Source organism: Haliotis asinina, chromosome 10 (assembly GCF_037392515.1).
Source record: "Haliotis asinina isolate JCU_RB_2024 chromosome 10, JCU_Hal_asi_v2, whole genome shotgun sequence".
Taxonomy (NCBI): Eukaryota; Metazoa; Mollusca; class Gastropoda; order Lepetellida; family Haliotidae; genus Haliotis; species Haliotis asinina.
In genome coordinates, this window is record NC_090289.1 from 27,114,280 (window position 1) to 27,138,465 (window position 24,186).

The window sequence follows — 24,186 nt, forward strand, 5'->3', positions numbered from 1 at the left end:
CTATCTGGGTATCAGTAACACGTTAATCTGGTTATCACTAACCCGTAACGGGTTATTCTGGGTATCAGTAATCTGGGTGTCAGTAACCCGTCAATCGGAGTATTGGTAACGCGTTCATCTCGATCGTCACATGGGTTTCTGTTTCATTTCATTACACAATAAAAGAGTTCGCATATTATAACCAAATGTTGTACACACAGGAAATACATGCCGGATTATGGAGATCGCAAGACTATTCAGATAGGTTTACCCAGAATGGTGTGTAAGCTGGCCGGCAAAAGGAACTTTATATTTGAAAGCCTGATTAGAAACATTAACAAAACGTCTGACACTTGCCGAGATACAGCACACTTAAGGTCCAAAACAGAGCAAGGAGAATGGAATATCCTTTTCAAACCAGAGTTTATACGATTACCATTTGCCCACCTCTTTTGAAAAACCATGTAATGATACTGGGCCTTGATTTTCGAAGCTCCCCTAGTGCTAAGTTAGTCGAAAGTTAATGTCAATATATGGCACTTACGACTATCCTAGTGCTACGAGAGCTTCGAAAATCTGGGCTCAGATGTGAATTGTTCATCATGATCATCCGGAATACATGCCTGTGGGGTTTTTTTAATTCCAGGTGTTTGCACCCCTGAATGTCAGAATGGCGGCCGATGCTACACCAGGAACAGATGTCTGTGCCCATACGGTTTTACAGGGCCAAGGTGTGAACTATGTGAGTACTGAAGAGTTTGTACCTCTACGTCTTTGTTTTCTTCATCTTCATCAATGACATTTTGCAAAGAATACAGACATATACTTCCGTAACACAGAGACCAGGGCCCACTTGCACAAAGCGATCTTAGCGCTAAGACCGGTTTGAGTCTATGATAGTGTATCATACTACGTCCATAGTATCGCTTAAATCACTCTGTGCAAGTGGGTCCTCCCACTTATATTACATAGCCAGCAAATGTTCAACAGTCGACCAAAATGTGCATTACTTGTAACAAGTTGAACATTTCCTTTTAACGACCCGTGAAGGTCCGGGTTAAAGTAGGCCTTCAGCTACCCATGCTTGCCATAAAAGGCGACCACGCTGGTATGCTTGTCGTAAGAGGCGACTAAAGGGATCGGGTGGTCAGGCTCGCTGACTTGGTTGACATGTCATCGGTTCCCAGTTGCGCAGATCTATGCTCATGTTGTTGATCACTGGATTTTCTGATCTTGACTTGATTATATACAGACCGCTGCCATATAGCTGGAATATTGCTGACTCCGGCGTAAAACTCACTCACCCTTTTACAGGTTGCGTGTGATAAGGTCCTGGAAGCGCTCGTAATATATGAAATTGTCACCCATATCTGTGTTAGCAAGTCGCTTTCCATGTTTCATTTTTACTTGCTCACATTGAAAGCCCTTGTTCGATTCTCAAAATGGGCACCTTGGGGAAAATCATTTCCTTGGGCCCCCTTGTGACAGTATGGCTGAAATATTGCTGAGAACAGCATAAAACTCGCTCCTTCTTCCACTCTTTGGGGTGAACGAGAAGCGCGCCACCTGAAGCTAACGCTCATTTGCTTTGCTTTGTCAACCAGGCTCAATGACAAAACATTCATTTGAAAGTATCTTCATCGTGTGTAGTATATAACTGTTATGCATACACAAGGTACGTAAGTTCAGATGGTAGGGGGAAATGTGATTTCGGGACGGGGAGTCATTTTCATCTTTTTGTTCTCATTTTGTTGCAGCTGCTGTTTGTGTTTTGTTTCTTTTCGTTTTACTCCCGGTGTTAAACGTATCTCTAATTTCAAACTACATGGAACATGATGTCTCGACATTCTCCGAAATGTTTAGTTAGACTATTACACTTCCCACAAATGGTATTCTATCAGACTTCGCACGGCAGGTTTGTAGTGCGTTAGTAAATAACATGACGGTTGTCATCTCAATTTGAAGACACTTACTTTCAATATGAAAGATTACATCCAAGGCCAATCGATTTTCATTCATAAAACACGCCCATGCTTGTTGCTACAGTAGGCCAATGTAGTACCATCGTCAGACCTTCTCGGGTTGGTGTACTCTGCGGTCCTGCATTGCGCGTGAATACACGTGGCAGCTTGTAGATGAAGCAGCGACACGCGTCTACCTCGTCTCGTGCGGCGCTACTTCCTGTACTAGACTGGTACCCGGCTCCCTTTGCGCTCACCAACGTGCGATATGTGAGACAGGGCCCAGCCTACTTCCGGGAAGGATTTCCGGTGACAAGATATGGACTTGATATGATGCCAGATATGACTTGATCGAACTAAGTGTACAACCGTGCTTGACTGTCACAGCTGATGACTATGACAGTCGTAATAGATGGTTCATTTGGGGATGGGGAACGTGAGGAACTCTTACCATGTTTAGATCGGACGGTTGTTATTCCTGTAAGGATTATACGTTGCTTACTTTCGACGAACACCCATGAGACCTTTAGAAAAGGTTATGAAACGTCGTTTGTCACCGGAAATGCTTAGGTCCCGCGAAGCACGAAACGAAATGAGATGTTAGGAACTAAGGAACGTGTACTGTCTTAGCTCCATGCATCGACTTCATTTGATCCCTACTATTGTCTAGCACTGACGCAATGTGTAGAGCAGACGAGAAACGTCTGTTATGTGATCGCATCGCTCATTGGTCAAAGTGTCCTCAGGCAGTCGCTCGATTGGATTCTTAAAAATAATTACAAGAAAACTCAACCGTCTGTATTCACGCGTGATGGGAGACAGTACTAGTAATGTACACAAACCCTTGAAGTAATCACTGATATAGTACAGACATTCCCTTCTATGCTATGGGACTTTGATTTTCGTTTGATTTTGTTTTCTGTGTTCTATATTTTGTGTCTATTCAATTTCATCATGCTACATCTATACCTGCATGTTTTCGACAAATATGGCTGCCGTGTGATGTAAACTGTAGCCTGTGTACCTCTTTATATAGAATTAACACGTGACTTGACAGGCTTGTTGACAGCCCCTGGTAAACATTTGAGCACCGGTACTCATTCACTTAATTCAGTTTCGGAGCATAATTTAATTACAAAAGTAATCTTTCTCCTTTCTAATGTAGTATTTCGTGGTTGTTTCCAAACTGATTCATCTAGAATTACAGAACCAAAAGAAAATTTGCACTGACATATTCTGAAACCGTTCCATGAAAACAGATATTAGCTACCCTTTCATACGCTATTCTTTCTTTTTCTTTCCTTTTCTTTTTTTATTTGCATTACAACCTTGTTGCTATTAGCTTATCATCAGGTGTCTGCGATCCCCAGATATGTATCAATGTACAACCTGCATACCGGCCACATTCAAGGAAATTAGAAAAATATTACAAGGAAAAAGGGGTGGTGCTCAACTTTTTTCCAGGTGTATAACTTGACCATCAAGTCTATTCTGATTTCTACAGTGGCATGTCGAAGGCCTTGTCAAAATGGCGGAGTCTGTATTGGGCCTGAGAGATGTCGATGTGAGAAGGGCTGGAAGGGACAATATTGTGAAATTCCCATGTGTTACCCGCCATGTTTTAACGGAGGCACGTGCATAAGACCACACGAGTGCGCATGCCCGCCAGGATATTCCGGTCGCTATTGTCAGGAAGGTATACGGTTTTGAGCGTTCGTGTTTTAACATGTTATGTGCTGTTTGAGTCTCAAAATGCCTTATTTTGGCAAGGACAAGGGACAAATATGATCTTTACGCTATTTCGATCGTAATGCAGAGGGCTTAAGCAGGCACCCAAATTCAAAGGCAGCCATGTTTGTTCCTTGGCCTACCTACTGTTTCATGTGACCTTCACCTTGTATACTGTAGGGGATGCAACGTAACGTGGTCGCGTTTCGGTTGATGTCACGATATCATACTTACGGTATCATGTTTCATGATACTAAACTCAAATACCAACACAGGAAAATATCTTCCCTGTCAAGTACAACTGTGGGCCAAGCAGAAAATATTTACTTTATGCGTACACGTTCTGAAGAGCACCGGGTGTCCATATCGGTTACTCATTCCATGAGAGATAAAGAGCATTTATGAAAGTTCTTGCGTGTGTGTGTGCGCGTGTGTGTGTATTAGGGTTCGAGAGGTTTATTTGGAAGGCATTTCCAAGGTCTTCTGCCCTTGTCCTATGACACAAATTCAGTCAAGTAAAAATTGAAGCAAAAATACCTGTTGTTAAATACAAATGTATCTACACGAATTTGTATTGTTTAGAAATTCGGTTTTCGCAGTAAAGACTCTTTATCTCTGCATATTTTTGCAGGATTGCACAAAATACTGAAATTTGAAATAAAAACAGCTCCTCCGGGCCTTTTATAGCTCTGTGAACATTTTGGTTGTGCTCTCTGAAACCGGCTTAGTACTATGATTATCGGTGTCTCTGGCTAAACAGCTGATTTACTATAGCCTTTACGCAAAAGACAGCTTTGTTAAACAGGGCCCAGAACGTTCCCCCTATTGTATACACGGGTGGGGTACTTGGTACTCAGAAAAGTAAAATAAAAAATAACATGTTATATCTATTTCACAGTTATTTAATTACCATGTCAGATGCAGTTTCATTTCCTGATCGTGTTCCAAAATTATTATTTTGTGCTTCTCGAAGATTAATTTACAATGGTAAAATAGGTTATACCTTAAATGTTAGCTATATGATCATATTGATAAATATTATGAATCAGTGTAAGGAGCATTAGTATGATACTTCCATCTCTCAACTATGGAATACTGTAAGGATATTTCACTCTCCTCGGATGCTTTAGCCTAATACGTTATACACTGAGGCATCGCTTCAAAGTTTAGGATTGCCAACACACAGGAATGAAAACATGCTCCTTGCAGTACTCCATACTGAGCAAAATAAAATGTTGATATTCCTTAAATAAAACCAATATGCCTATGATCTGTAGATGTTGATGTCCATGTCCATATCAGAATAATTAACGATAAAACAGATGTCATGATAATTTCTCTTCCCCAGCCATCTGTATTCCGCCGTGCCTCCATGGTGGCAAATGTAAACGGTTTAACGTATGCAAATGTGGATACGGTTACACAGGGGAGAGGTGTGAACGAGGTGGGTCTGCTATCAGTCGTCTGTGCCAGTAACATTTATGAACCTTGAACACTTTGTTCAGTTATCTCCCCTTGAGGAAGATCCGATGCCACTTTTGTCAAAATTCGGTCTATTATGTGGCCTCTGGTTTAAAGTACAGAGTGTGTTATTTTTCCATCAATGAGATGGATATGTTTAAGAGCTTACTTCTGTAATGAAAAAGAGTGATTTTCATCAGAAATGGTATATGTGTTCACGGCAGTCAGTCTGACTGTCTCCCCTTTCCGAAGGCCATCTAAGCGTACATTTAGCGCCTGCGACTCTTGCAAATTCTGCTGAACGGGTGTTCTTAAAATACGCCCTGCTTTAGCGTGCCTGTTCTGTACTGTTGTCGTACCTTCTTATGAAGATGTTGTAAAGGTGGTAGTATCTCTACTCTATAAATCGTGTCCTAACATCTTTGTGATGGAAGCATATTAGCAGTTCATATTCAGCTTGTAACTAACACTCTTTTCCAATGCTCATCATTTTCTTCGTGCGAGCCCTCTAAAGCATGTTAAATCATGTCAGTTACCACAATCTCATTTTACATTACATCATTTAAATCATGTCAGATCCCACTATTTCCTTTTACCTTTCATCAAACCCGAGTTAACGCGTCCCTCTTGAAGTCTCCTTAGATGACGTCATTTCCTGATTGTATTCGGTTGTCTTCCCTTGCCTAGCTTCCTGTCGCCCGAAGTGTATGAACGGAGCGAAATGTGTGGGTCCGGACCGGTGTTCCTGTCCCTCGGGTTGGACCGGGAGACGGTGTGACAAAGGTAACAGTGCAATGTGTGATGTATGTCCTTATGGTAATTATGTCATACACTGTTTATTTGTTTGTTGATTACCCACGTGGTCAACGTATGGATAATTTCATACTAATGTCGTACGTCACACTAGGGTCGCATCGCGTTGACCTGTGTCGTAACGACTTGACCTGTGTTTAACGATTTGATTGGATAACCGATGGTAGAACTGTGACATTATATCCGTCGAGAAACTTACCCTACCTGTGATGTTAGCTGAGTGAAGCAACTACAAACCAGGAGATGGGGAGTATTTTACTGTAGGGGACTCTACGAGACGACGGCAACTGACATGCATCGTGTTACCCAGGTATTGACGTCATTACAGTGCGATGTCATGCAAATAGTGTACTACATAGAGGTCCTATTAGATATGAACTATACGAAACGTCTGTCCTCTCCATGGTACCAGATACCATGGGAAGGTCACGACTTTCGTATTATTCGTATGCAATCAGACTGAGTGTGGTATTTTATTTATTACCCACGTCTTCCGTGTATCAAATTGACAAAACAACGTATTTCGGTTATTTTTTATGGTTTCAAAGCGAAACCGGTTTGAATAAGAGGCTGCGGAAGAACTGTGTACTGTCTACAGAATACCTTTAGCATGACGTCACACAGTAATAACGTCAATACGTCTGCCAATACCATTAATTTGTTGACTTTGACTGTAAATTATAGTAAATTGCAATAGTGAAAACATATATTCAAGATATCAGATTAACAAAGCTAAGGATATCATAAAATCATGTTGTGATATATTGGATACATTTATTTATATCTTCAACCCAAATGGCATCATTAAGCTTTTGTGACAGTGATTGTAATCGTCTTATATCATACATACCATGAGATATGTAATGATATCGGGTATAATATTTAAGATGTCAAATACAACGAGCTGACATACTGATAAATAGTTTGTACATTGCATTCGGTCTTTGAATAAAGGGGGGAGAAATTTAGGCAATTTAGCTGCTGTAATGTAAAGAATACGACGTTTTCAAGTGAACGGTGACGAAATAGGAATATGCTCTTCTCATATTACAGTTATTGACACAGGTAAATTGTGGGTTGTTATTGTGAACATGTCTATAATACAACATCCCCTCTTCCGTCAGCCGTGTGTCATCTGCCATGCCAAAATGGAGGAGTGTGCTTCAAGCCAGACATCTGCGTGTGTAGGCGGGGCTACGCTGGTGCCAGCTGTCAGAAACGTGAGTCAGCCGTATCCATGTGATATAGAAAACACACATTCCATATCAAATGCTTCCAAAAGTTGTAAACGAGTTTAGTTTTACGCCGCACTCGGCACTATTCCAGCTATATGTCTGCAGTATGTAAAATTTAATATAGTCCAGTAGAAATTGCATGAAACCTGGACATTTAGTATAACAAGCAGTATCAGCCTTGGGGAAATTGTCATTTTGGGCCAAAATCCTCACAAAAAGATGGGAAAATTGGTAAATACTTTTTACAAATAATTACATCTAATAAAATAAACAGATTTTATAACTAAAGGAAATCAAATGGGATACTTGTTGACCATGAAAAACCCAACCAATATCAACCTTGGGGAAAATGTCTTTTTGGGGCAAAATCCTCACAAAAATAATTATGTTCAGAACTTCAGACAAACCAGTTTTATAACTAAATCAACCCAAATGGGGTACTTGTCGGTCAAGGAAAACGTAACCAATATCAACTTTAGGCGAATTGTCATTTGGGGGCAAAATCCGTTGAAAGAAATGATGAGAAAATTGTCAAATGTTTTAAAGACGAATTACATTCAGGAAAACAAATAGTTTTATGAACACAAAGAAAAGGCAGCCTTAGGGAAATTGTCATTTGGGGGAAAAAGCCTCATGAAGATGGGAAAATTGATAAATAATTTAAAGAAAATTACATTTAGTGAAAATCGCAATTTTTATAACTGAATGAACCCAAATTGGGTACTTGTTGATCATTGATAACCCAACCAATATCAACCTTGGGGAAATTGTCATGTGGGGGCATTTTGGCTGTTTCTAAGAAGGGAGGTAACTGAGATAACATTGGTCATACAACTGATGTTATGTTTAAGAAATCTCAGCACATCATTGAGGTACACTATCAAGTGGTCATAACTTGTTTTGCCCAAGGTTGATTTTGGTTGGGTTGTTTTTCTCAGCATCACGGGAACCTATAAATCATTTTAAGGCACAAATTTGCTTATTATACTAAATGTCCAGGCCATCTTCATGTCGATTTCTACTGGACTAAAATCGAGTCTGATCCAGACAATCGACGGCATGATCATCGATCTGCGCAACTGGGAACCGATGACATGCGTCAACCAAGTCAGCAAGCCTGACCACCCGATCGCCGCTTTGGACATGCATGACTTACTGAGGACCAATTACAACCCGGATCTTCGCTAGTTTTGATGAATAAAGAATCATGTATTACTATAAAGGAGAGAACACGACTGTGATTTAAATGTAGAGATGCTTCGGACATAGATTTCATTTTCAATTTTGGTTTTACTTTCGACCACACCCATCAGTCGACATTAAATTCTACTTGCAGCGTTGTGTTGGCCTCGATGTCGCCACGGCGGTCGGTGCATAGCCCCGCAGACATGTCGGTGTAGACGAGGTTTCAGAGGACGTTTCTGTCAACGGAGGTTAAGATGGGTAAGAAAAGATTCAAATATGGCCGCCCTTATAATATGAATATATTACTGTCCTTAGTATTCCGACGGCCATATTTTCTAAGAGATCGTTCAACCAAAACACAAACTGCAAATATCATATACAGTGGAAGCTGTCTAAACCGGCACTCATCGGGACTGAAGAAATAATCCATTTTAGATGACGTGCCGGATTGGAGAGCTGATGATGTATGTAAAATCCACAAATGGGACTGAGATTTTATGCCGGTGTTGACAGCTTACCGGAATGATCAGAGGCCGGTTTGGACAGATTTCACCGTATAAGCATCAGATTACCTGTCGTGTACATTTCCTAGCTTCAGGCGGATTTCCTATCGCTTCGAAAGTTTGGTCTTCGGATAAACATTAGATCATAATGCATAGAACGAATTCCTGTCTTAGATTATTCGAACATATATTAAAATGTATTTACCACCTGTAACAACAGACTTTTCTCTGGTTGTATAAGTCACGAAATTAATGCACCAGGGAAATAATGCGAGACTCGCGATCTAGCCACAAAAACGAGATTTTAGTGCAATGAATGCTCTGTTCGTCATTAATTCTTAAATATAATTATTAATTTATATTTTTTATATATATTTTTTGTGCGTCATTTTAATGATGCAAGTGTAACTCCCTCGTATTGTGCGCATTAATTTCTGCTCGCATTAATTGTCAATTAGTCGTTGTTTGTTGAACCATAACGGACGTGGGGCAAGGCCGATACAGAGAAGGCAAGTTGTCGTTTGTGTCTGGAGTTTGTGTTTGTTGTTTGTGTGATGAGACCTGCGCTCTGTTTGCCATGTTAAATAAACCCACGAAGTAAATATGTGTCATAAAGCTAAAAGTATATTTGAAGTGAATGAAGTTGACATGAAATGTAAACCATTAATTTATGTCATGGTAGCATATTGACAATACAATCAACATTGTTATACCTGAAAGTATCCCCAATACTTTTCAGTGTTTATGATGTTACATAGCATAGTTTATAGCATGTTATAATGGTTAACTTACATGAAGGGGGCCTGTCGCGCCAACATATTGGGTTCGAATCCCCACATCGGTACACGGTGTAAAGTGCATGGGGTATTTCTGCAGGCTTATAGTATTCAGCTTTTAGGAAGCTGTTCTGCTTGGTAATAAAATGCATTAATTTCTGACATATCAATGTAAAAATACTTGAATGTTTAATTAAACTTTAATGACCATATTTTTTCTAGTATCAATGAAGATATTAAAGAAGCAAAAATTGTGGATATTTGAATAAGCTTAACCCAGATATATATAGGTATTAGCTTTTATTTAAATCATAGTGGCTTGAAACGATTTTGGTCTTGAACTTGATCTCGATTACTTTGATTACAATATTTTAATTGTAAATGCATTTTTGCAAAAAATCTACATCGGGACTATTTTTAACGATTGATGTCCAGCAGATGTGTGTATCAAACAGGTTTGTGTGAACAGATCATTTCATTTAGCCAAATTATACGAAATGGTACAATCACCTCTGTACCAATGGTGCATTTTGCCTACCTTAATTATATAAGTCATTCCATATACCTGTGAAGAACCGTGTAACAGTAGATCTTTAGTAACCCGTGCTTGTCGTAAGAGGCGACTAATGGGATTGGGTGGTCAGGCTTGCTGACTTGGTTGACACATGTCATCGGTTCCCAAGTACGCAGATCGATGCTCATGCTGTTGATCACTGGATTTTCTGGACCAAACTCGATTATTCTCTAACTCACATTATTCCATATCCCGAATTCTTTCCTAGGGCAGGCGCATTGAGTCCTATAATGGAAAATCGTATGTGAAAATACGAATGATGTTGAAATGCCTTGATAAGAGCTGCGCAAAATCGGCCAGTCGTGAGTTGCCAATGCTTTAGTGTCTAGTCGCTATTCTAAACCCATTTGTGTCATTTATATAGTGACAGATTAATTCCAACTGACAAACACCTTGTAGAAGACTTAGAAAGTCGATTAATATACATTGATGAGGAATCGTAGCAAAGAATAACTTTTTGATAGCAAGGTATATAAGTAGAAATAGACGCACATGGCTGTAGATAGCGATTTCCTAGTGGATGAGCTATGTCCTTATACACATGCATAACAGCTCACATGGTAGATAGGGTTGTGGTGAAGGTTTTTGCCTTTGACATTCATTATGAAACCTTGCAACATTTTTCTTGTATGTATTTACATGTATATATTTGCTTTTTTAAATGCACTTGTATTCATTATCTTGTTGGCTATGTAAAGTGTTTGTTGACGTCATGTATGTTTATGCCTAGCCTATTATAATGACATTTATTGCGTGGGAGCATTTAATACCTCACGTCAAAAATAATATGGCTAGTCTTGATATTTTCGTAAACGTTAATCGCTGACTATGTCGAAATACTTAATTTTAGGCGTCATCCAACACAGAATCATGTCGCCGTCAAAGGTCAAGGTTGATGAACTTAATTTTAAACGTTATCCAACACGCAATCAAAGTATATGTCGCCACAAAAGGTTTAACGTAATTTTAGACGGCATCAAACACCAAATCAAACTCGATGTCGCCACCAAAGGTCAAGGTCGATAAACGTAATTGTAGACGTCATCCAACACCAAACCAAAGTCTATGTTGCCGCTGGGCAGGTTTATATATTGCCTGACAATCGATTATATACATGTAAGTTGTACTAGTATGTGTGTGGGGAATGGCACGTGGCTTTTGTCTTGTGTCTTGTGTCTTGTGTCTTGCGTCTGGAGTCTTGTGCCAAGATGAAAAATGCGTTAGAGTAGATGGTCTTTCTTCCACCACTAATTGCGACATTCAGACGTCAGGTTAACGAGCGTGCAAACAGGACGTCTAATCAGGAAATTCTAAAATATTTATCATCGTGAATTGGTCTCTGGCAACCCGTGCTTGTCGTTAGAAGCGACTAACGGGATCGGGTGGTCAGGCTTACCGACTTGATTGACACACATATCCCAATTTCGTAGATCGATGCTCATGTTGTTGATCACTCAATTGTCTGGTTCAGACTCGATTATTTACCGACCTCCGCCATGTATCTGGAGTGCGCAGAGTGCGGCGTAAAACTAAAGTCGCTCACTCTAGTTACGCTTTGATCTAGGAAACATAAAGTTTGTTGTATATCAAGTGGCCAATGTTTAAGTACTGTGTATCTTTCTGTTGCTTGCAAAATGGGTCTATTCCGGCTTACTCCTGTGATAAATATACATCAATGTGTACACTGTACAGAAAATCAGAATCTGTTTTGTGTGCGTTCCAGTATTTGTTTTGTCCGGTTTGTTTGTTTTTTGACGATTTGTTTGTGTTGGGTACCTGTACTGTACACTTGCTTTTATTCACGGAGGATGATTATTCAAGGTCGCTTTAACCCAGCTTCATAATCGCCTATTTAAGCTTTTTGATACGCCAAAGATATACGGATCACGTTGACTTTGATTTCCGATTTCCCACCTGTTCATGCAGTTAGGCGTGTTTCAGTGGACGCCACGACCATCCACCACCACCACAGTGAGCTCCATCGCCGTGGTAACGTCGCATGCTGATGACGTTGACGTTGATTCTTAATTTGAAATTTATTTGTTCCAGTTCACCGTTAGGCTGTATTTTTCATGCTTGGTTTATTAAACTTGTTAGAAAATTGTGTAATAATTCTTTCAAATGAAATTAAAATAATGAAATAAGATATAAACCAATTAATTTGATATACGTATACACGGCGAAACGAATATGAAACTTACATTTGTGATGTTTCCTACACATCCATGAACCAAGTACTGAAGAGTATGCCTTAGATCTTTTAAGTTATTATTCATATGAATTCATGTTTTGCTCGTTTCCGCGTTGAACATTTTCAGTATAAATGATTCGCTCACTGAAAGGTCGAATGGAGAATTTACATTAGCAAACGAATGCGTTCCCTGCTATTAATCTGCTTGCCATAATGCTGTTGCGTTTAGAAGTGGAGGCATTGAATTGGTTTGCCTAGAGGATATTTGATCATGTATGCGATATGTGCTGATCAGTTTGTGCTATGATCTTTGATAATGCAAATATTTTGTTTTGTGTTTCAAGATTCATGAGTACCTTACCTACTTATGTTTAAAGATGCCTCCACAGCTTCCAGTGATACTTTACTAAACTTCAGAGTTATATTCTTTATTTGGGATTTTTTTCTAGTTTTTACGTAGTACTAATTTCGACATGCAATTAAATATTCCATATACAAAGTAACAAACAGACTGCGTTACATGAAACAATTTTATAACGTTATAATAACCGCCTTGAAGTAATGTACTATGAAGTATAAGACATTAACTTATCTTCCCTTTTTAAGCATCTGATTTTCTTACTGTATGTATCGTTGAATAGGAATGTAACATTACTGTGAATTTTCTTTACAGGGATGAAGACTGAAAAAACGCACCTCCCAAGCTACTTCCGATATTACTTCAGATAACCTCACGTGATCACGTGTCAGGATGAAGTAACCTCGCATGCCATTGGTCGAAAAATCTGCAGAGCACCAATCGCAGCTGAAGTTGCTTGGGCGCGTCATTTGAAAATGGCGTCTCTACTAATTTCAAAGACACGCGAAGTTCCAGGTATATCCTGTACTAATTCTAATTCCAAACAATGTTCAGATTCTATGTATATTTGGCGCCTCACTCAAGTGCCGTTTTTCATTGTTAATCTTTAAGGTGCTATGTATGTTCAGACAGTATTAGATAGCGTATTTGCTCTATATTTAGCTTATCAGGATGTAGAACTCTGACCATTATGCTTGAAGTGTTAATATGTATATAAGAACTTCAGTCCACTTGTTTGTTTTGTGGTATTACATGTACATTGATTTGGCTCCCAAAATATGAAGGCGGGTCGTTCGGTTGTCTACGGCGCCGCAAATCGCTTACAGAGTTACCTCCCTTCGTCGTATGACGAACCTGTCCATGGTCGTTGCTTCTAATTTCAGATTCGTCGAAAATGTTATCCTTGTTCTGTAAACACAGTACATGTGTTTGTGGTATACGTCTATAGTCTGTGTCTGTTTGGGTCTATACTTCAACGTAAAGTGGTATATTGTGATACAACTGTAACACTTGGCAAAGTGGGACGTGGGGTAACTTAGTGGTTAAGGTGTTCACTGACGTGTTCATTAAGACCCGCGTTTGATTCTCCACACATGAATAATGCGTGGAGTCCATTTCTAGCCCCTCCCCCCACATCCGTGATATTGCTGAAAGGTGGCGTCAGTCTAGACTCACTCACTCAACCGAAATGGAAATGAACAAACCATGTTGGTACATAGTACCTCTTCTAAAGTCTGCCTGTGTATCCAAGCGTCAGTGTTATAGTTGTTTTGGATGTTGTTACAAATGCGTGTATTCTTGTGTCTTTGTACGATAATCATAATGCTATGCATGTCTTCTATGTCATTCCCGTTGAATCATCAATACTTTAGATACCGTATTACGTCTAATAAGCGCCGTGGGTAAAGCAGCTGACTAATAATCACACTAAGCCCCAAAGCCACGGATCTGGAACTCTATTGGAAACAATATGGGTCCGGGCGCTTACTAGGAGATATCCGGTACTTTTGCAGCAACAATAATATCCCACCAGCATCATTATCATGGTCGCCAGTGGCACATGTTTGACCTAGACAGCACTGTTTTCGCTGTACAAAGCTGCTTCATATGGTATCCTTTAAAAACTGCTGATCGTAGGTTCGAATGGTTTTAGTCTGTCAACACAATACCAATTGTCTTTGTTTCAAGTGAAAAACGGCAACCGTTGGTCCGTTCGTCCAAGCTTGTATGCCTAGTTTAACTGAACTGTTCAAGACGGATCTAAACCAACTCACTCACTCATGCAGCCTCTAATATTGACTCTGACAGCTCAAATTAGGTGTAGAGTTAACAGTGAATTCTGGGAAACTTCTTGGTGGTGATACTCCATGTCTTCTTTTGTATAATGTCACGGAACATGTGGTGTTCTATTCGCATAATGATTTTACTCTCTGACAGTTTTGAGGCCCTTTCAGTTTAGTTAGTGGAGCTGAACATCTGCATGTTGTTTTAGAAGGTAGGAACGTCGATTACGTTAAGAAATGACATTTATTGTCTTTTCTTCTCAGACAGTTTTCCGTTCTCAAACTGATTGTTATATCTCTGTTATATCAAATTCGACTTTTGAAAAATAATAAAATATTATAAAACATACCAGTATAAACGATCTAGGGAACGTTTGGTTTGGCCGGTAATATATCTGCTGGAAAAAACGATCTTGAGAAGTATTTGAAAATATCGGTATATATGTTTTTTCTGTTTTATGGTCTTATTATACTGTGATATTATTGATTCAGTCTCTCAAACGTACAAATTTCAAATTGAAATATTATGTATCTTTGTGTCTTGTCCCTATCTCAAATTCATTACAAACCTTTGTTAGACATTGTTTGGGGGGAATTTAGTTACTTTTTTTTTTCGTTTTGAAAAAAAAGAAGCTGTTGTACTGATTCGCTTGGCCATTGTTTTTACAAGTTAGATAACGTCACAGTTGTGTTGGAAGAATTAGGAGTCTAGTAAGTCGTTGTTTCTTGAAACCCAGTGTGTATATTTGCATTCACACACTTGTAAATTGATTAAAAAGTTTAATTTATATATGTGATTAAAATTTATCTTTGTCGGTGTCGTCTTGGGGTTATGTTCTGGTCGGCAGCTAGCGGGACCCATCAAGGGATCGCCATGAAGATATACGTATGGAATCCAAACCAAATCTGTGGTTGAATGGTATCAGGGCTGCAGACGAAACAGACTACTTGAGCACCACCATCCACACGTCGAAACTAAAATGACACAAAATGACTCGTCTGTCATACAGTCTGTCTAGTCTGAAACAAATGTATCCACAAAAGCCCACGTGCGTCTAGAACATGCGGCAAGTCTAGATTTCTGCAGTTGAAAAAGAAGGTCTCCGAGCACCCTCATTATCATTCATGTTTGTGACTTTGTTTTATAAACAGTTTATATCTGCAAAATATACTACTCGCAGAAAGAAACGCATAGCTGAAAATTGTTATCAATTACACTTAAGTTTCAGTAATACGGGACAGTCGTGAAGAAAACCTGAATGAACATTAATGGTCCAATGCTGCAAGAAACTGTACATCACAAATGACAAGTGGTCCAAGGTCAAGGTTGCAGAGCAGTCCGTAACTTGTGTGGCCACCATTAGCATCAGTGGTTGCTTGACATCGGCGTCACATAGACTGGACCAGATTCCGGATGAAGTGCCTGGGAATGAGTTAATACTCTTCCCTCAAGGCCACAAACAGTGCAGGCACCGTCTGTGGCTGAGGGTCACGCTTTCGCACACGACAATCCAATTCGTCCCACAAATGTTCAACAGGGTTAAGATCCGGTGATCGTGAGGGCCAATCAAGAACCTGAACGTTGTACTGGGCAAGGAAATCCCTGGTTATTCTTGCTGTATGCGGCCGAGCGTTATCACGCTGAAAAATGACGTTCATGAAAGGAAGGACATGAGGCAGGATGATTTCATCACGGTAATTGCCCTGGACCTGAATGAGATCTGTCCTGCCATTGTATGAGATGCCAGACCAAACCATGACACTTCCATCACCAAATCTGTCCACTTCCTGTACACAGTTTGCAGCGTAGCATTCGTTACGACGCCGATATTCGCGTGCTCATCTGTCGGGACGTCGCAGCATGTTACGCGCCTCATCACTGAAGATAACAGTCCTCAACCTTTGCAATGGCCATGGGAGATGTTGGCCACATGTCTGCGTTGTTGTCGACGTTGAGGACAGGTCCTCGCAAAGGTCTCCTGGAACGAGTACCAACCTCACATGAGCGGTTCCTCAGTCTGATCAGAAATTGTTCTGGGTCCTGGCACTACCGATGTTGTGGAGGACGCTGTGGTGAACCTGTTCCGCAAATGTCGAAGCCGAATAAAATTGTCCTGAGTGGGCGTGGTCACACGGGGTCGACCTGACCTGGGGTGATCACGTGTTGACCCTTGCTGCTGGTAGCGATGCCAAAGTCTTGCTATGGTGACACATTCTTACTGAGACTCCACAAACTGAGACTCCCCAGCCTCCAAATGACCAATAACTTTGTTGAGCTGAGTCTCAGTAAGCTAGGCATGACTTTAACACCAAATTTAGGATTGTCAACTGTCGTAAGAGCATTGAAACCCCGAGGTGACGGGATCGAGCCAACCTTTGACGTGGTGTAAAAACCTTGGAGTCAACTGTGTGCGCAGACTCTTACAGTGGTGTCACAACCGCTATCGTGTACAGTACACAAACCCCTGCACAACTAGGAGAACACACGAATCCGTTGGTAAATGACCATGTGGTGGCCACATGAATAAGTGAGTGAGTGGGTTTAGGTTTACGCCGCATTCAGCAATATTCCAGCTATCTCGCGGCGGCCTGTAAATAATCGAGTCTGCATCAGACATTACAGTGATCAACAACATGAGCATCGATCTGCACAAATGGGAACCGATGACATGTGTCAACCAAGTCAGCATGCCTGACCACCCAATCCCATTAGTCGCCTCTTACGACAAACATAGTCGCCTTTTATGGCACACATGGGTTGATGAAGGCCTATTCTACCCCGGGACCTTCACGGGTCCACTTGAATAAGTGCAAACATCAAGTTGAGGGTACAGCAACGTCCAGTAAACTTGGACAAAGTGCTGTAACTATTTGTCATAGTCCACCCAGCTGTGAATGGGTACCCTATAAGGATGTGACAGCCACATTAACTCGGTGAACATTTGGGGTTCATTATAAGGTTTCACTCAAATACGTTACATACACCTACATATTACATATTACATATTTTAATGTAGCCAACGAAGCGGGACATTTATGATGTGTCCGCGCCGATCACAGTTGGCGAGCATTCGTGACCAACTCGTCTTATTCCGGGACAACGCGAGTAGTGGCTCGTGCCCCATTCGTGACCAACTGGTGTTATTCCTGGACAAGCCCAATGGTGACTCGTGGCCCATTCGTGACCAACTGGTGTTATTCCTGGACAAGCCCAATGGTGACTCGTGGCCCCTTTCTCATATTGGCGTAGGAACATCAGAACTACTTCAAGCAGGCACGATTCCTGTTTGATTCAAATGCTACTAAATATGACTGAAGGACTCGCACATTGTGTTACTGCTTTTGTTTTTGCGTACTTATTTAAAAAAATTAAACATCCTTGATACACCTAAAAGGAGCAAAACACATTTGTTCAAGACATATTCGGACACCTTATATTTCCAATTATATTTCTGGAAAGGGTTTAATAATTACAAATGAGAATTCCTTTATTGAATACGCAAAAAATAATTTATTTTTTTTAAAAAAACAAGCTACATTAATCTCAAAGCAGACACTCCAAAATGACTTTAGAATATTTCTCAAACTGAACATTCGTATAACCATGCTGTCATAATCCAAGTGGAATTTTGACTGAATTCTCTGAAAAATATATGAATGAGAAAAAACAGACTATTTCCAGATGTGAAACATATACTCAGTGTTAAAGATTACTGTTGATTAGTTAGTACAGATATAACATTATTGTTTTGAAACGATTTATTATTACAGGTCCTACTACTGTTGAAAGCGCACCTACAATCGCTACAACTCAGAAAAACACTCTGCTGGACCAGAGCCGTTGTGTCAACAAACAAACGCGCGTGTATTGAAACCTCTCACCATCAATCGCTTGATTCTGATCAAAAACTTCACATTAGACAACACAAGTCTGTTAGTTCTTACTACTTTCAATATCACGATACATCATTACCATGATTTTTAACGATTTAAATAGCCTGATTATTTTTATCAGAGGACTGCACTCATTACGCGCGTTCCGACTGGTATGTCGTATTTTCGCACATAGCAAGCATCGAGTGGGGACGACTTTCGTAGCTACTCGTGTCATTCTGGCAAGCCATCTTGTAGGTCACGGAAAGAGACGAGTAGTTACGAATGGGAGGAGTCTTCTTGGAGGTTACGGAAAGGGGCGAGTGGTGACGATGATTTGGCTAGAAATCAGCCAAATCTCAGGGAATCGGGTTACAAGCAGGATGAAAACAAACATGTCTATAATTAAATACACAATTTATTTCTTGAATAATTCATAGTAGAGTTTGTATATTATAGTATATGTATATTAGACATGTTTCACTGTGTTTAAATGGTCTCTCTTAACGACAAAGTTAGACATCAATTATAAATGTTATATCATACATTTTAGTAGGAAAAAACACATCCTAAAACTTATACAGACCATAAATATTTTATGAAAATGTGCCTACAAAAATAAGGAGCTAAATATGACGTTTCTAGTTTTCAATCATCTATGAAATACTTTTATAACGGTATAAAATATATATTGCCTCCTTCAGTAACCCCATCAATCTACATCACATAATCAAAGATAGTGATAGTCCCTTCAGACTCCCCTAACCATAGTCTCCCTGACCCGTCAAAACTGAGCGCCCGTGGATTAACGCCTCTCGTCAGTTCCTGCATGAACACGCCCATGGGAGACAGAAGCACGACAGAGTTATTTCCCTTGTCCGCGACGAGGACGTTGCCCTGCACGTCGCAGCATAGACCTTCTGGGCAGAAGCTGCAGCGCTGAGTAGGGAAAGTATTCAAGAGGTTCCCTGCTATATCGAAGAAAAATACGGCCTTGCGTTTTGGGTCAGAGACGACGAAAATCTCTGCATCGCCATCTTGAGTGACTACGACGCTAGATGGCGCTTTCAGAATGTGGAGGTCGCCATTTGCGTACACACAGAGAATTTGTTTCGTCTCCAGGCTGAAATGAATGGAAGGATGATGTGTTACATGAATTAAGAAACACGAGATAATTGTTTTAGGAATATTAGTGCCAGATCTCCGCAGACACTCGGTTAAATGTAACTTTAAAAAGGTAGTAGTGATATAGAAAATCCCTAAGTGTCCCGTTGGTTACATTCCCAGTTGTTGTAAAATACTTGTCAATAATGTCATATTTCAAGATTTTATATGCGATTAACAGAATAATTCACTTACCGTCAGTCCAGGTTTTAAATTTCGGGTGATATGAAAAAGATGGCGCAGTTGTAGTGGCCATTTTGAGATATTACGCTAGTAGTGTTTCTGGGTATACGGAGAGAAACAAATAAAGGATCACAGGTCACGTGTTCCCTCAGTATAAAATAAACGCTGTATGTACCTGTATCTGTATATTCCTGTTCCAATGCCCGCCTTCTCCTTGCCACAGATGATTAGCTCGCGGGGGTTCCTGACAGCTAGACCTGTCGGGATGATGGGCAGTTCGCTGGTGCGATACGAAATGGGGCTGAACTGCGGCAGTCGTCTCTGGCTCAGTTGTCGCGGGGTAGATGTGCACAATGCCAGGTTGGTTTGGCCCAGAAGTAGCGCGCAGGTTGTGTTTGGCACGGCATCGAAGGTCTGGATCTTGTTCCCGCACTCGTCCACGATGTCCAGATGTCGAGGACTTGAATCGTATCCAATCACAGCCCCTGTGCCTGGGACTGGGACAATAAACCTTATGCCTGCGTTGTTTGGTCTTACTTTAAACACAGCTCTCTGTATCAGTCCGGGTCTCCCGCTCGACGCGTTGAACTGATCTAGAACAGGTTGCTGGACATTCTCCTCAGGCTGTCCAGTGATAAGGCCAGAGGTTGTATTTGAGTCCAGGACAGCCTCCCTATCATCTCCTCCACTCAAATCCTTTTCCGTGCTGAGATAGCCCAAAGCACTCTCAATCTTTTGAGACAAGCCATCAGGATTTTTACGATCGTAGACAACGCTGACTTTGTCTATGAATCCCGGGATGCTCCTCACAGTGTCGTCTGCTTTCTCCTGAAGGTGAGTCTTGTTTGCTAGAAGGTCAAGGACGCCAGACCCCTTCATCATGTGTTCTAGTCCCTGGGTGACCTCCCCTAAACCGCTCATGCAGGTTCGTACTTGGAGTTCGTGAGATTCCACCTTGCTTGTCTCGGTCACCTTCAGATGGTCCAGTAGTAGCAACAATGACTCGCACCTGCAACAAATCATAGATACTGACCTCCAACACGCATTAGGGACTGGACATTTATGATGGGGAGTATGGTGAGGGAGGTGTCGTGAAATGACAACACACCCACACTCACAACCACAGGAACACCCACAACCACACCCAAAAGCACACACACACACACACACACACACACACACATCGACATCAACATCCGCATTCGCATTCACACCTACATCCACATCCACATATGCATACCCACACAAACACCCACACCCGCATCCGCACCCGCACCCGCACCCGCACCCGCACCCGCACCCGCACCCGCACCTGCACCCACATCCACATTCCACAGAAATCTGGACTCCTTTTCATAGTACATGTATAGTATTAGCATAATGTAAATGTACCTTTTCTCACATATTTTCATTTCCATTGCAAGATCGACGTCTTTAGAATGTATATGGAAATATGGAAAGATGAATTCTAACAAAGAAATTACCTGCTGTCAACCTTGTGTTTGATGTCTTCGGCGCACGTCTTGATCTGGTTGCTGACGGAGTTGACCTGAGAACAGAAGTTGTCCATGTATCTACGTCTATCCTCTCCCTGCTCTCTGAGGACCTTCTGGTAGCGCTTCACCTTGGCATCAAGCGTGTTGAGTTGTCGCTGAGCTTCGCCCACAACCACCGCCAAACTCTCCCACTCGTGGCCCGAGTGTTCGTGCATCTTGCACTGCACGCATATGGGCACCCTGCACCTTTTGCAGTACGACACCACCCACTCCTTTTTGTATGCATGGGTCGGGCAGTACAAATCTTTGTAGGATATGGAGCTGGGATGTGGCTTTTCTCCAGAAGTGCTGACGTCTGTCCCAGAGTTGCCGCCATTTTTCTCATTTTTGACCTTGACCTTGGATTCCTGTTTAATGAGGTCAGTGAACTCTTGGATGTAGAAGTTTCCTTGGAAGTGGTCGACCCCACCCTCGGGGAGGCGGATCTCGGTGCGGCAGAGGGGGCAGGGGAAGCGTTGCGTCTTGACTGTGTTGAGTACATGACTCCACAGACAGCCCTTGCAGAAAGTGTGGAAGCAGGGTAGAATCTTTGGATCGTTAAACAGCTCAAGACATATGGTGCACGTGAGCACGCGGTCCTTCAGGCGATACTTGGACAGGTCAATGTTGCGGTCAAGTATGGCTGACATGTTTGAAAGTGTCGTTTTTCTCAGTTAAGATATGGAGAGGAATGTCTTGAAATGTGTCAACTTCGGATTTGGGGTATGTTTTTTTCACTGCTCTGAAAGATGAAAGGAGTCCATAGGGTGTGGTTATGCTAATAAACGTGGCGGGTAAATTTGGTAACATGTACACGTATCAGGAAATAACGCCGCTTTTGGCAATATTCCAAACATATGAACATATGATACACCAGAAATGGGCTTCACATGTTGCTCACATATGGGGAATCGAACCCAGGTCTTCGGTGTGACGAGCCAACACTTGAACCACCGCCTCATATTGTTTAGCGGAGGTATCTTTACGCAGGTACAGGGCATTTAGAAATCTAACTTAATACACATCTCAGGTACAGTAGTTGGCCATAAGTGAGTCATCATTAGTGAAATTTCGGGTAAACTGCACTTTTATTTTGATATTTTGCAAACATCTTGGAAATCATCTTCAGCTACGTGTACATAATTTTCTTTCATCTTTCAGTTGATAAGTTATGGAATGACACCTGATTAAGTAGCATTAGTACAACATACAGTAAATCTATCCAATAGGCATCCATCTGGTCGGTATGTCTAATATGTATAGAAGAAAACACGCCTCCGAGGTTTTGGTAGACAATGTGTTTCAACTTATTTTTAAAAAACTCACGTGTCATTTGAATGCTGATGTTCATATAAAGTTAGGCAAAGTAAAACCCGGGAAGCGGTCTTCTAACGAAAAGTAAAACCTGGGAAGAGGTCTTTTTAGCGAAAAGTCAAACCTTCCCTCTAAAACATAAACCTCAAATGCGGTTATTCTGGGAAAACAAGAGATGGCCTAATATACAGCGAGCAGCACACTTCGGGTTCATATACGTTGTTTATATTGTTGCAGTTTTCGTAATATTCATCGGAAAAGTGAACGGAAATTATGTGTATATAGCTGAGATGTTTTCCCAGCTGGCAGATAAGTATTGAAAGCAATTCGACCGAAACTAAATTCATGAAAATTATTCTTGCAAGAGTTAATTAACATGCAAGTCTATGGTAATTTCACGAATAATGACTCACTTATGGCTAATTACTGTATATGATACAAGGAATTGGTCCCTATACTTGTGCACTGACGAGGAATTGGAGAATTTTGGTTCCAATGTTGTATATTTTGATAGGTGTGTATAGGTATAAACAAAGGTTAAATAATCGCGCAGGACACAATGTAACGTTTTGATCTAAGCTTTGGACACATGCAGTCGTGACCACTGAACAAAATCTGCCGCACAAGGTACCGAATTTTCCTTTGGGGCGTTCCAAAGGATTAGCGCCACACACTAATATATTAACGTCAAGGCGGATTCATCTCAAACAATGCCTTCCAGAAACAGAAAAATGATAATTCAAATACCTGTATCTTCTGAATGAACAGCACAGAACCTTTCACTTGGAAGCCGCCTCTCCATCAACTGCTTGTGTTGACAACAAACTCGTCGTCAGCGAATAACGTCATAATGAGGTGACGTCATAAAGGCTTTCGTCTCATTGGTTTTACCACTCTCCTTCCCAGTGTTACATGCGACCATGCTCAATCATCACTGCTCCGAGAGACCGTATAGTAGATTTGTTATATGTTCTCTGCTGCGCCGGAGTGTAGTTTTACGTCATATGTAGGCGTTTAGGACGCGCGTGTCTCATTGACAGCGGAGCCGTGTTATTCCAGGATGAGCCCAGTCTGATTACGGAAAGGGACGAGTGAATACGAATGGCCAGAGCATTTGATTACTGAAAAAGAAGTCCCAAATATTCCATGAGTGACCCGACTACAACTTACTTCTCTCAGTGCCATTTGTTCAAGATGCGCGGCGAAGATTTCTAAATCTTCATTTCGAATCATTACGATCTTCATTCGGCTCTTCTCAGTTACCTCAGTATGGGTAGTGGGATAAACAAAACATTCCGGAAGACGATATTTGGTTTTAATACCGTTAAATCCTTTGATGTACGGGAATAAAGCTACAGAACACAATGATTCCTTTCAAATGGATTCAAGCGAAGCGCCCATGCAGGGTGAACACGATGAAGTGCTCGTAAAATATAAATCGTACCTCGGTCGTTGCTATTTCACTGGCGATTACTTGAATGAGTTAAGTTTCACGCCGCACTTAGCGATATTCCAGCTATATGGCGACGGTCTGTAAATAATCGAATCTTGACCAGACAATCCAGTGAT

The 24,186-nt window shown here is 41.1% G+C and overlaps 2 protein-coding genes across 5 annotated transcripts in view; one reads left to right on the forward strand and one right to left on the reverse strand.

The window, feature by feature from the left end:
• The window catches only part of LOC137299012 (von Willebrand factor D and EGF domain-containing protein-like), a 108,059-nt gene extending 92,696 nt beyond the window's left edge, over nucleotides 1–15,363 (forward strand). Inside the window, exons 28-35 of one of the 4 annotated variants that reach the window (XM_067831474.1) lie at nucleotides 626–721; nucleotides 3,445–3,636; nucleotides 5,017–5,112; nucleotides 5,817–5,912; nucleotides 7,067–7,162; nucleotides 8,514–8,620; nucleotides 10,424–10,517; nucleotides 13,080–15,363. In XM_067831474.1, the coding sequence (XP_067687575.1) occupies nucleotides 626–721; nucleotides 3,445–3,636; nucleotides 5,017–5,112; nucleotides 5,817–5,912; nucleotides 7,067–7,162; nucleotides 8,514–8,620; nucleotides 10,424–10,517; nucleotides 13,080–13,135 (833 nt within the window). In that variant the 3' untranslated portion in view covers nucleotides 13,136–15,363. Of the gene's footprint in view, nucleotides 1–625; nucleotides 722–3,444; nucleotides 3,637–5,016; nucleotides 5,113–5,816; nucleotides 5,913–7,066; nucleotides 7,163–8,513; nucleotides 8,621–10,423; nucleotides 10,518–12,156; nucleotides 12,205–13,079 lie in introns of all 4 variants that reach the window. The other 3 variants (XM_067831475.1, XM_067831476.1, XM_067831477.1) reach the window with 3 other exon arrangements.
• Nucleotides 15,364–19,138: 3,775 nt separating this feature from the next.
• Nucleotides 19,139–21,953, reverse strand: LOC137299165 (tripartite motif-containing protein 3-like). The gene is made up of 3 exons (XM_067831718.1): nucleotides 21,253–21,953; nucleotides 19,944–20,777; nucleotides 19,139–19,544 (listed from the first exon to the last, which is right to left on the reverse strand). Exons 1-3 carry the CDS (start codon nucleotides 21,951–21,953, stop codon nucleotides 19,139–19,141), a joined length of 1,941 nt encoding a protein of 646 aa, XP_067687819.1.
• Nucleotides 21,954–24,186: the final 2,233 nt, after the last annotated feature.

What these genes read in the sequence shown, in the direction of transcription:
- LOC137299165 (XM_067831718.1), bottom strand. Translation starts at nt 21,953, where the DNA reads ATGTCAGCCATACTTGACCGCAACATTGACCTGTCCAAGTATCGCCTG. An exon ending in AAACACAAGGTTGACAGCAG is followed by an intron (nt 20,778 to 21,252) that starts GTAATTTCTTTG and finishes GATTTGTTGCAG; the next exon opens with GTGCGAGTCATTGTTGCTAC. An exon ending in ACAGGAATATACAGATACAG is followed by an intron (nt 19,545 to 19,943) that starts GTACATACAGCG and finishes CATTCATTTCAG; the next exon opens with CCTGGAGACGAAACAAATTC.